The sequence below is a fragment of the Thrips palmi genome, unplaced genomic scaffold (genome assembly GCF_012932325.1).
Source record: "Thrips palmi isolate BJ-2018 unplaced genomic scaffold, TpBJ-2018v1 HiC_scaffold_4, whole genome shotgun sequence".
In the NCBI taxonomy this organism is placed as follows: Eukaryota; Metazoa; Arthropoda; class Insecta; order Thysanoptera; family Thripidae; genus Thrips; species Thrips palmi.
In genome coordinates, this window is record NW_023144631.1 from 785,046 (window position 1) to 796,600 (window position 11,555).

The 11,555-nt window shown below is 49.4% G+C and overlaps 2 protein-coding genes across 3 annotated transcripts; both read left to right on the forward strand.

The window, feature by feature from the left end:
* Positions 1-234: 234 nt before the first annotated feature.
* Positions 235-1,874, forward strand: LOC117649300. Its single transcript, XM_034391921.1, has 5 exons — positions 235-446; positions 729-908; positions 1,067-1,141; positions 1,232-1,437; positions 1,549-1,874. The coding sequence occupies exons 1-5, from the start codon at positions 444-446 to the stop codon at positions 1,664-1,666; spliced, it is 582 nt and encodes a 193-aa protein (XP_034247812.1). The 5' UTR covers positions 235-443; the 3' UTR covers positions 1,667-1,874.
* Positions 1,875-2,030: 156 nt separating this feature from the next.
* On the forward strand, positions 2,031-6,728 carry LOC117649299 (Y+L amino acid transporter 2-like). 2 transcript variants are annotated; one of them, XM_034391920.1, is made up of 13 exons: positions 2,031-2,491; positions 2,924-3,091; positions 3,315-3,537; positions 3,705-3,820; positions 3,900-4,028; positions 4,103-4,202; positions 4,279-4,323; positions 4,409-4,532; positions 4,605-4,708; positions 4,848-4,944; positions 5,021-5,170; positions 5,261-5,438; positions 5,528-6,728. In XM_034391920.1, the coding sequence occupies exons 2-13, from the start codon at positions 2,929-2,931 to the stop codon at positions 5,581-5,583; spliced, it is 1,485 nt and encodes a 494-aa protein (XP_034247811.1). In that variant the 5' UTR covers positions 2,031-2,491; positions 2,924-2,928; the 3' UTR covers positions 5,584-6,728. The 2 variants fall into 2 exon arrangements, with proteins under 2 accessions (XP_034247811.1, XP_034247810.1); XM_034391919.1 differs by having other exon boundaries at positions 2,031-2,415.
* Positions 6,729-11,555: the final 4,827 nt, after the last annotated feature.

Consider the following 11,555-nt stretch of genomic DNA (forward strand, 5'->3'; position numbering starts at 1 on the left):
GGACCGGACCGACCGGCGACAGGGCCCATGTTGACCTGCAGCTGGAGGCCTCCAATGTTGACGTGCTGCCGCGAGGTGGCGAGTGTGAAGGTGGTGATCACTGTCACTAAGGTGATCTGACCTGGCTCCCCGATTGGCGATTGCGCTTTGCATCCCCGTAGAAACCCGCTGTTGCCTTTGTCCTGTCATACCGAGGGGAAGTTTTCGTATTTCCCGCTGAAACCCGCTGACGACCCAAGCGCTCCCCGGAGTCCAGCCACATCCAACGCTCAACCAATCACAGCACGCCCCCTGTTTCTGTTGGAAGTCTGTTTGTTGACATTCTTCTTGGCGAGCTGTCACCCACCTGTCAGTCCTTGGAGTCCTTTTCCTCTCAAGGTCAGTCACTGCTCTGTCTGTTCTTACTGCCTTTATTCTTCTCCGAAGCTCAAGCCAGTTTTAATATGGTTAGAAAATGACAGTGTCTGTTAAACATAAACCTACCCCTGTTTTATCTTCACGAATGTGTCTTTTGAGCGTAACTTAACCTCACTATTGTAATGAAATTTGCAGTATGCACTTTCTATTCAACCAACCAGTCTTCATATTTAAATAAAAATTAGCGTTATGTAACTTCTTGGTGGAAAAAATATTATTGCATGGCTCAATTATAGTCTAGGGCATGCAGGTACTTCAACCCCACTCTCCAGATGCGTTTGTTTCTGTCCTCATTCATTGTTTATTTTCAGATGGATCATTGGGACTCATTTGATGATTTCTACTCTGACATAAATTTTGTATCAGATTTTCATGATGACGAAAACTCGGTTGAATTAGAAATCAATAAACACATGAATCTACTGGATGACAGTAGTCATGACTCAGCAGCTGCGGATGGACATCCTCTTTATGAACATGAAACGCTCTCGGTATGTATTTCATTTAATCATGTGCGTCTATCAATGTCTTGTGTGGCACAGGATCAAGGAAAATTTTTGTGGGCTTATTATGTTTGGTGGGACTTAAGTAGAAGATCGGGGTTTGAAAAAAATTGGCATAATCATTATCTTTATTTTTCCATCCTCAGAATGAAATACCAAAAATCGTTGACAGAATCACTATGGATGAAGTTAGGCAGGAAGTGACAGAGGACCTTAAGCAGGTAAGTTTTCTATAATTTCATGACATTCCCTTTTATGAAGTTGCTTGGCTCTTTCGTTCACTCACCTATACTCCTTTCCTAATCCAACAGGTTCAGGAAAAAATTGTCTTTGAAAATGAGTGCTATTTTACGAAATTACATAGTAAAAAGCAGCAAATGGAGTCATCTGAGGATGACAGCACAAGCAGCAGTGCATATCATTCGGCCCTAAGCACCCTAAGTGGTGTGAGCTTAGATGAGTCATCGGACAAGTTGGAGAGGAAAACCAAAGTAACCAAAAAATCTAAGAAAACTAAGTGAGTTACACCATCAAATTATCTGTACCGTCTTCATCTCAAGTCTTAAGCCACCAATATTTAAAAATATAGACAGCCCAATAAAGATTTGCTTTTATATTCCTGTTTCAGATTTCGTCCGTTAAAGGAAAAAGAATCCACTGGATTCAGCTCAGTGTTAAAGCAAGAAGAATGGCGTCCCTTAGAAGAAGAAAGGGGACTTTCCACCATGGACTTCCCTCGATTATAAATATTGTTGTTAATGTTATCATGTTGTACCTGAAACCTAAATCTAGTTCCTGCATTTTGTAAAGGTTTTCATGTTCCTCAATTTGTTCTCATTTTCTTAATATGTCATGATATGTCAGTTGTTATTGGAGGTTTGGATGACTAACTTCCTATATAGCATGTTTATAATTTATATGTTTGTTTTAAAATTAAAAACAGATATGTGAGTAGCCTTTTGCTTTATTTGTTTTGATGCAAGCCATGGCTGCATGGCCCCTAAATGCTATTATTAGCACTGGCTGCGATGCCTCATCAGGAGAGATATTAATGCCATCGCCTTGGAGCACTAGGACACTGTGGAAAGAATAGATAGGGGAGAGGCCAACTAGGGGCAACAAGGCGGGACTGGCGTCATCAAATGCCAATAAAAAACGGCTCCACGAAAATTTAATTTTGCCCAGATCCCCGAATGCACTGGTGCCCAGATCTCCGAATGCACTTGAAAGGTCGAGAAAGCGTCGTTTTCAGGCTTTGTTCTCTGAGCACTGAACTTAAAATAAGCATTGTGTACTTCCATGCGCTAGAGCCCCGCTCTCGCACTGTCTTCCCTAGAGACCCTCTCATTCTCATCCCATCCTCCCCCCCCCCCCCCCATTCCTTTCCACCCGGTCTGGCGTCTGCACCGCACATGTTGTGTTCGCGAGCTGAGAGGCGAAGAAGCAACAACTGTGGGACTCGATTCACTTGGGATTGTGCCGTGCGAGACGGAAGGTAAAGCATTTGTGAGGTTTGAAACCATCTGCTGGTTGGACTCGCTGCCGCACCCTCGCTGTCACGACTGAGCGAAGTAAGACGCGATGACCGCTTGCGGTTCCTGGGGAAGAATCAAGGTTATGTCGTCCTCTGGGAAATGATAAAATTTCGGGGCAATGGTCTCAACTGATCTCAGTTGGTGACAGAAACTTAAAATCCTACCTTCTTATTTTTACCGTCATCTCGTGACTTGATTTCCAATGTTACTTTTTAGTGCTCCTACTGCCCAATTATATACTGGCAAAATAAAATTTTAACGGTTATTAAAGGAATTTTTATATTTGGGTCTTTTTTTTATGCTCCTTTACAATGACGAAATGTATCGAAATAATTTCTTTTCACACAGCAGTTAATTGTCTTGTACCCATTTGATACATATATTGATTGTAGTAGACGAGTTTTATCGTCACTTAAGTTACCATTTTGTTAGTTACTAGTTCTCAGCTCCATCTATTTTTGATTACAGGAAAAATGGCTGGCGGTGGAGGAGAAAATGATACCTCTACTGAAAATGGTCTTGTTACACCCAAAGATGGAAATAAAGGTGATTGGGAAGGTGATAAAGTCCAAATGAAGAAGCAGTTGGGCTTGCTGGAAGGTGTTGCCATTATTCTTGGAATAATATTTGGTTCAGGTATGTTTCAGTGGCTCAAATATTTTTTACCATTTAAGTCATAGTAGCTTAAGAGTTGGGAGAGCTTTCAGTGATTCATTTCATCGCAAAATTAACTTTTTTTGGTGTTTTCTCAATATTTTATAGATTCATTTAAATTCCAATGAATTAATCGCTGATTCAATTTACCATCATACGGTATCTTTAACTGTACAAGTGAGGCTAACCATTGTCTGTGCTTTAGGTATCTTCATATCACCCTCTGGGGTCATGGAAGGTGCTGGGTCTGTGGGTTTCTCCTTGGCTGTGTGGGGTATGTGTGGACTCATGTCCATGGTTGGTGCCTTGTGCTATGCGGAACTTGGTACATCCATCCCCAAGTCTGGTGGTGATTACACATACATTTTTGAGACATTCGGACCTCTTCCTGCTTTCCTCTACCTGTGGGATGCCATGCTGATCTTTGTGTAAGCTTTTCATGTCATGTTGTCAAGTGTGTCTATCTGTATGTGTTTCTTCTGCTTTTTGAGTGGAGACCTTATTTGGTCACAGGTCATAGATGACATTGAGCATATACCAAATGTTTTCATCATCATTGTTAAATTGTTACCTCTAATGTCTCTATTTATCTTAGGCCGACTACAAATGCAATCATGGGGCTGACTTTTGCCAGATATGTCATTCAGCCCTTTTTTCCCAATTGTTCTGCTCCTGATGATGCTATTAGGATTTTGGCTGCAGTAACTATATGTAAGGTTTTCTTCATTTTGAGCACTGTTCTGAGATTTTATATCATCACTTACTTCTTCAACCTTTCCTATTTTCATAGGCTTTCTGACATGGATAAATTGCCATGGTGTGAAGTCAACAACAAAATTGCAAAATGTATTCATGTTTGCAAAGATTGGTGCTCTTTTGACAGTTATAGTTGCTGGAATAATTTACCTGCTCCTACCTGGTAAGGTTTCTAAATTTAGATTTTTGTCGTTTGTTTTATCAAATTTAAGATTAATTTGGGAAATGATATTTTAGGTGGAACAAGCAATTTTAACAACATGTTTGAAGGAACTAGCACAAGTGTTTCCAAAGTGTCTGTTGCATTTTATGCTGGTATATTTTCATACTCTGGCTGGTAAGAGTAAAAAATATTGTAAATTTCTATGACATTGTCCCCTAGAAATAATTATCAAATTTGTTAAATATTTCAGGAATTATCTCAATTTTATGACTGAAGAATTAGTCAACCCATATGTGTGAGTGTCAACATTTATAATGCCATTCACTCTCTTACTAAAATTCTATTGGGGTAAACCTAATCGTGGTGTATATTTTTTGTAGGAACCTACCCCGAGCCATCTACATTTCCCTGCCTGTTGTGACATTTGTCTATGTTCTTGCAAATGTAGCATATCTGGCCGTACTCCCATCTTCAGAAATGATGTCGTCCACAGCTATAGCTGTAGTAAGTAAAATTCAATAAAAAAAAAACAATTTTTCCACAATGAATTTGTACAATTAACCCATCATTTCACAGTCTTTTGCAGATCGTGCATTGGGACCTGCTTCTGGAATAATGCCATTTATGGTTGCTCTTTCTGCTTTTGGAGGATTAAGTGTTCACATTATGACATCATCTAGGCAAGTTCTCATACCCCTTTACTTGGACCTGGAGAACCTCTGAGACACCACTTCCTCTGCCTCTCAGCATCTTTACTCAGACACCTTCCTCTATTGAAAGAAATCCAGTAAATCTATAAAATACTAATAATTGTTGCAGAATGTGCTTTGTTGGAGCTCGTCACGGCCATTTTCCCGCAGTATTATCTCACATCAATATTGATCGGTTTACTCCTGTGCCAAGTTTAGTCTTCCTTGTAAGTTTTTATTTTCACCATTGTCTGCTATCTATCCTTAATTGCTGGATTAACTCAGTTTTATTTCTGATTACAGTGTTTATTATCCCTCATCATGTTGTGCTCAAGCAATGTGAATGTCCTCATTACTTACTCAAGTTTTGTAGAGTCTGCCTTTATCATGCTTTCTGTTAGTGGTATTCTCTGGTTGCGTTACAAGAGACCTGACATGGAGAGACCCATAAAGGTTGTTGAGCACTTTTACTTATAATGCACCAACAACAATTTAATTAATTTTAAAAGCTTCAAATTATGTATCTTTTTGAAATGTTTTCAGGTTTCTGTGTGGATTCCAATCTTCTTTGTCCTTGTGTGCTTATTTTTGCTCATTGTGCCGTGCTATGAAGCTCCTTACGAGGTGGGAATGGGTGTTCTCATCACGGTGACTGGCATCCCAGTTTATCTCATCTTCATTGCTCACGGCAAAAGACCCCTTTGGTTCACAGATGCCATGGGTGAGTGATTTCTTAACTGTTTCTGAAACAGTTCTTTGTGTATGTTCAAATTTTTTTTTTTTCTTCAAATTAAGTTTTCTTAATTTCAGATGGCTTTACCCACTGTATTCAGAAGTTGTTCCTCTCTGCCAAAGAAGAAGACTAAAATGAAAAGAAACTGACCGCTTTGACTAAGAAACTCTTGTAGAAAACTGAAGATTGTGGTATTGTGGCAGGAAAAGCATGATGATAGAATTGTATTTTTGTCATGGTCCTTGTGCCTATTGTTTTAATTAGCCTTCACATTTTAAGACTTTTTTTTAAAAGCCAAATACTTGTTTTGTACCTTTTACCTTGTGTCCATTAATCAGAATCTCCTTATTTTTTTCATAGCAAAATAATTGAATGTATTTTCTTGTACTTGACTTACTATTTCTGGATTTTTCTCCCTGATGACTGAAATAGAAGTAATATATGCTCTCTTTAAAGCTTTCTGCCACTCACCTTGCCTTATCCTATGTGATTGTAGTAAGCCAACATTACAAATTGAAGTTGGTAGGTAGTTAGAGCTTGTTGTACTGGACACAATGGTAGATGTTTTGTATTTTCTCTGAAAACTAAGACTGTTATGATATGACCTATGTCATAAACTGTAAAGCTGTTATTGGAAGTCACTCACCCCAATACAGTGCACCTAACCATAATTTGCCTCTTAGGTCTAGCTTTTTATCAGAGACAATTTGTTTAAAATCTCCCTTATTTCATGCTATTTAACCAAGACTTTTTTGATAAAAATTTTTACACATGTCATGGTTTATAACATAACACAGTGCCTTATCACAGCCATTTAAGTCTCTAAAACATTGATTTTTGTCATTTTTGTACAGTTTTAGGCAGTATTCTAATTTAAGTATTAGTGAATTACTTCATCGGAGTTTGGAATTACCTTGCCAGTATTGGTTTAAAGTACTTACAAATACTTCAGTATTATGATTTATGTTTATTGATATGTAGGATAGTCACTGGTACATATGTTTCTGCTCCCTCAATTTGAAAACCAAAGAAGTTTTTGTCTTTGGTTATCTTTCAAGCATTTGTCTTCCTGTTCAATGTGTAGCTTTTCTTACCTCATTTTTAATATTATGTGATACAGTTCCTCAAGTTATATGCCTAACTGTATACCCACAGCTGTTTGTAAAATAATGTTTTGTTTTGTTCTCTCAATCTTGTTAAGTTTTCCTTGCGCCCTTCATTGTCAGATAACTTGCTCATCAGAAAGATTTTGTTGAAAATAAACTTTTCTCAAAATACCTCTTGTTTTCCTATTTTCTTTTTTTTTAAATCATGGTCCTGAACGCGGACACCTCACACAGAATGTGCGCCTTTATTTTTGACGGGGGAATTCCCGCTGATTCCCGCTGGCTGCACAAAAAGGACACAAAGAAACTTTTATGTGACCCCTTCGAAATGGGCGCTTGTTGGCGGAGGAGACCCGAACACAAGACTTACTATAATAAAAGTGGGAAAATAATATAATACGCAGAGGGGGCTGCGTATAGTGCAGCGCAGGCAGTAAACGAAAAGAAAAAGCACGATGGGGAAGCTGATCCAGCCCAAAGTAGGGGGCGGGGGAGAGATATGCGGATGCCCATATAGTGCCCCTCTTACGACGGCCGCGCCTCCTTCACTGAAGGGGGTGGGGCCGGGCGCACTCATTCGACTGGAACCGAAGTTGGCTCTTTAGTTATCCGCTCTAAGACGAACTGCCGCAAAATAGGGAGAGCGCGTGTGTCACTCTGTGCGTCATTCAACAGACCAGGAACGTGGCGGGGCTCTCGCAGGGTGCACAGTGCAAGTTTCACGTGAAAGCCCTGCCATGGAACATCCATCCTGGAAGGCGAACTCTCTGCAGATTCTTCCTTATATGATTCTTCCGCGCGAGGATTAGCGGTCACGCACAGGCGGACGCTGCGCGCGGTAGCGCGCATGCCGACCAAGCGGGGTGGGTGTTCCCTGGAAGATCCTTCCTTGCCCCCTCGAAGAGAACAGGCCAGGAACATAGGCTACCGGTAGAGCTACAAGTCCGGAAGTCCCCCCGAACTGCCGTTGAGGCTTTAGGCTTTCTCTTCTTATTGGGCTCCACGCTGCGGAGGCACCCCAGTCCCCAGTGGCACCTGAACGTGCTGCACGCTGCACGTCACAGCGGCTTCAACAAAATAGCGCTGCGGCCCCCCCGCGGCCCCGTCGTGTCAATCCCATGATCCAGGTTCATCAGCCCGGCCAGGGGGCTGCGGCCCGCTGCGGGGCGTAAAGGCTCTTTATGACGTCATCGCCGTGTGTGACGACACGCCAGGCCAATGGCGGCGTCCCCCACGCCGCCCTCGGCGTCCTCGACGTCCTCGTGGGGAGAGCGCCCTGCCCCGCGCCAGCCTTTGCGTTCAAACGTAATTCATTGTCGAGGGGAGGGGGAGGGGGGCCTTTCCCTTCGTGCCGGCCGCGGCCCTAGGCTCCCCGACGGCGTGCTCATCTCCCTGCCGGCCGGCACACTGCACGGCGCGCTCCTCGCCGCTTCCGCCCCGCAGTATCCAGTGCGCCGTGCGCGCAGCGTAGCAGCGTAGCAGCGCAGTGCCCACCCCTCACTGCAATGGCTATTAAAACGACAGCCCGACAAAGAGCAGCCCCGCCTCGCCCCACCCCGCCAAGCCCCGCGGCCAGTGGCCACCCCTTGCCTACATGACGCCCCGCGCCCCGCCTTGTCCGTGACGTGCGCGACGTGCGTCCTGCCCCGCCCCTTTTCCCAGAAGCGACGACGACGGCCCTCCCCTCCATAAGGAGCCCCATGAGTGCGAGAGAGGCAGAGCGACGAAGACGACTCTCGGAATCAGTCTGCAGATTGACCTTTCTGGTGCCGCTTCAGCCGTGATCCTGTCTGACGACGCCGACGACGACGCGACGCGCGTCGCTCCAGGAACGCCATTCTGATCGGAATCCGGGGGTCCTTGGAGCACACCGTCCTGTGGGGACAGAAGCACACCGCCGCTGACAGCAGTCTGACAGCGCGCCCACCTCATCGCGCCCGAGCCGGCATCACTCTAATCTCATCTGCAAGTAACCTCTGGCTGCCGCAGGATTACCGCGAGACGCGGGCCGGGGAGGGGGCAGAGAACATGTCTCCGGTTTGATGGATGGCAGCGGGGGCGGCGCGGGGGCGGCGCGGCCGGCATTGGCTTTTCCGTGTAATCGCGTGATGTAGGGCTCATCACTCCATCCGATGAGCACGAGCAGCGCGGAGCAGCGCGTCGTGTCGTCGCCGTCGTGCGGCGCGTGATGGAGGAGGTTTAGGTGCATCTGATTGAGTCGCGAGGCGACGCGACGCCCCATTTTCTCCGGGATTGCGAAAAATGGCGTGGGATGGACCACTTTCGGCGACGCGCTGCCGCTCGGCGGGGCGCGGGGCGCGGGGCCGCAGGGCAGGGCGCCTCTCCAGGCCGCGTGGAAGGACAAGCATTCCATTAGGACGATCCATCTTCCGTCATCGCGGCCTGGCGGGGCTGGCGGGGCGCCGTCGCCGTCGCCGTCGTCGTCGCCGTCCCTCCGACCGACGACCCCCCGCCGGGGCTGGCGGCGGCGTCTTGGCTGATCGTCGCCGCGTTTCCGGGAGGGAGTCCGGCTGGCGCCGGCGATGCCGCACAGTGGGCCAGAAGACCGGTGGAGGCGGCCAAAACTCCAGACGCGTTTTGAGCTCCAGAGTCACTAAATGGGACTCGAACCGAACGTGTGACCCCACCAATGGGTTGCTCGTTCGGAGAGCAATCCATTGGTGGGGTCACTCGTTCGGTTCCAGTCCTGTTGAGCGACTCTGGAGCTCAAAACGCGTCTAGAGTTTTGGCCACCTCCACCGGTCTTCTGGCCCACTGTGTGCCGCCGCCCTGCCTCGGCGGCTGGGCCAGGACGCGTGGGCCAAGCTGTGCGCTGGGCGCTAGAGTGCATCTGCAGCAGAGCCTCCACGGCCTCCTCCGGGGCGCCGCGTCGCTGTCCGGCCCTGTCCGCGCTCGCTGTCCAAACACGCCGCGCAGTAATGGAACACAAAGGTGCACCGGGAGTGGGCTGGCCGGACGCGGACGCGGGGCTCAGCGGGGCGGGGCGGCAAGTTTGCTGTGGGGGAAGCAAGGGGTGCTTGCCGGACAGTTTAGGGGCGCGGGGCGGGGCGGCCCGGGGCGCTGCGCGCTGCGCTGGGGGCGAGGGGCGAGCCTCCACACAAGCGGACCCGAAAGCGCCGCGCCGCACCACACCGCGCGGCCGGCTTCCCGCGCAGTCAGGAACCAATTGGCAATGGGCGGTATCAGTGTTTACCCGCGGCGTGCCGGCATGGAACGTGGGCCGTGGGCCGGGCAACACGGCAACGCGCCCTCGGGCGCCGCGCGCCGCACTATGCTGGCTCGGCGAAGTCACCCCTTTCGCGGCGTCCTGCAAGCTCCACCAAGCTCGCCGGCCGTAACCATGCAAATTCAAGGGACATTATTTTTCGGGGTCATTTCCCCCTTGTTTTTTTTCTGCTGGTGCGCGCGCGTCCTTCGGTATCCGGCCCGATCAGCAGAGGCAGCCAATCAGAGCGAGTGCGTGCGTTGCTGGCGGCCGCCCCTCCCGCACCCTTTGGCCGTTCTGCCCTCGTCGCCCGTCGCCCCGAAGAACAAGAAAAACTGCCATCCAAATCATCGGCCAAACCGCCCGGCCCGGCCCGGCCCGCCGCAGCGTCGCCCCGCGGCCGCGCCGAGGCCGAGCAGTGCGGCACGGCGGCCACCGAGGCGGCCACGCGCCGCGCGAACTGCATTGTCGGCGGTTTCGGGGCTCGGCCCTCCGCTTGGCCCGGCTTGGCCCCACTCGGCCCGCTTGGCTCGGTGGCGCCCGATGCCCGATACGCCAGATATTGGAGTCCTGGTCCTGCCGATGTCCACTGGCCGGCCCTTTCTCGCCCTGGAGGCCGCCGAGGCTTCGCTTTTCTACGCGGGGCGCGGGACGAGAGAAGATCTTCTCATGATGCAGATCATCGCGCAGCAGCAGCGCCGCGGTGGGAGGCCGAGGAAATTAGCGTGACAGGCGAGCCCGCTGCACCGCCGAGCTGTTGTTGTTGACTTTGTTCTTGTTGTTGTTGGAGACGAACTGCGCGGATCGCTTCATTAACCCGCACGCGCCGCGATTCGCACAGCCGCGGGCCGTCCGGGAGACGCGTCTTGATTCCTCCACGCGGCGAGACTGATTCCGGACGGTCGTCGCTCTGTCTCTCTCGCACCCATACGGGACGCCCCATGAGTGCGAGAGAGACAGAGCGACGGAAACGACTTTCGGAATCAGTCTGCGGCCTGCAGCGCAGCGCGGCTTAAACATTAATATTGACGTGCACCTTAATCCCGGCGCCGCGCCGCCGTTTGTACACTGCAAATATTAATCTCCCGGAAAAGGAGAAGAGGGAGGGGGTGCGTTCGGGCGTGCGGCGGCGTGTAGCATTTTCGGCGCGGCGACGCGCGGGGCGCTGCCTGTATTATTGCTTCCGGAGTGAAGGCCGTGAAGGCAGGCAGACCGAAGGGGGCCGGGTGGCGGATAAAGAGTGCGAAGAGGAAGGGAGGTGTCGAAAGGGAGCGGAGGGACTGCCGCGGACGGACGACGTCGCCGTCGCCTCGGTGCGCACACGCCGGGGCACTGCCGCACAGTGCGCGAGGCAGCGGTAGAGCGGCCGTCGGTCTATGGAGCGCCCCATGAGTTCGAGAGAGACACCTCTCACTCTCACTCTACAGTGTGGGCGGTGTGTGTAATATCGCACATGGCACTGCGCGCACGATTTCGAGTTGGAGGAGCTGTCCCCTCGATCCTCCCCGCCGCCGCCTTCCCAGTGCCTTCCGTTTCCGCCGCCGCGCTGACAAAAAAAATGAAAAATAAAACGGCAGAGTCGAGCGAAAGTGGCGCGGGGCGGGGATTATACAGACCAGTGCGTAATCCGGAATCCAGCGCGCTAGTATTGGCGGCAGTGAGGGGCAAGGGCGCCGTCCTTCTCACTCGCACCCACCGAAGGGCCCGGGGGTGAGAGAGAGAGACAGGGCGATGAAAGCCCTGTTGGGGCATCAGCCTGCCGGGGTCACGGCC

What these genes read in the sequence shown, in the direction of transcription:
- LOC117649300 (XM_034391921.1), top strand. An exon ending in ATGAACATGAAACGCTCTCG is followed by an intron (nt 909 to 1,066) that starts GTATGTATTTCA and finishes TTCCATCCTCAG; the next exon opens with AATGAAATACCAAAAATCGT. An exon ending in AAAAAATCTAAGAAAACTAA is followed by an intron (nt 1,438 to 1,548) that starts GTGAGTTACACC and finishes TTCCTGTTTCAG; the next exon opens with ATTTCGTCCGTTAAAGGAAA.
- LOC117649299 (XM_034391920.1), top strand. Translation starts at nt 2,929, where the DNA reads ATGGCTGGCGGTGGAGGAGAAAATGATACCTCTACTGAAAATGGTCTT. An exon ending in TGGAATAATATTTGGTTCAG is followed by an intron (nt 3,092 to 3,314) that starts GTATGTTTCAGT and finishes TCTGTGCTTTAG; the next exon opens with GTATCTTCATATCACCCTCT. An exon ending in ACATGGAGAGACCCATAAAG is followed by an intron (nt 5,171 to 5,260) that starts GTTGTTGAGCAC and finishes AAATGTTTTCAG; the next exon opens with GTTTCTGTGTGGATTCCAAT.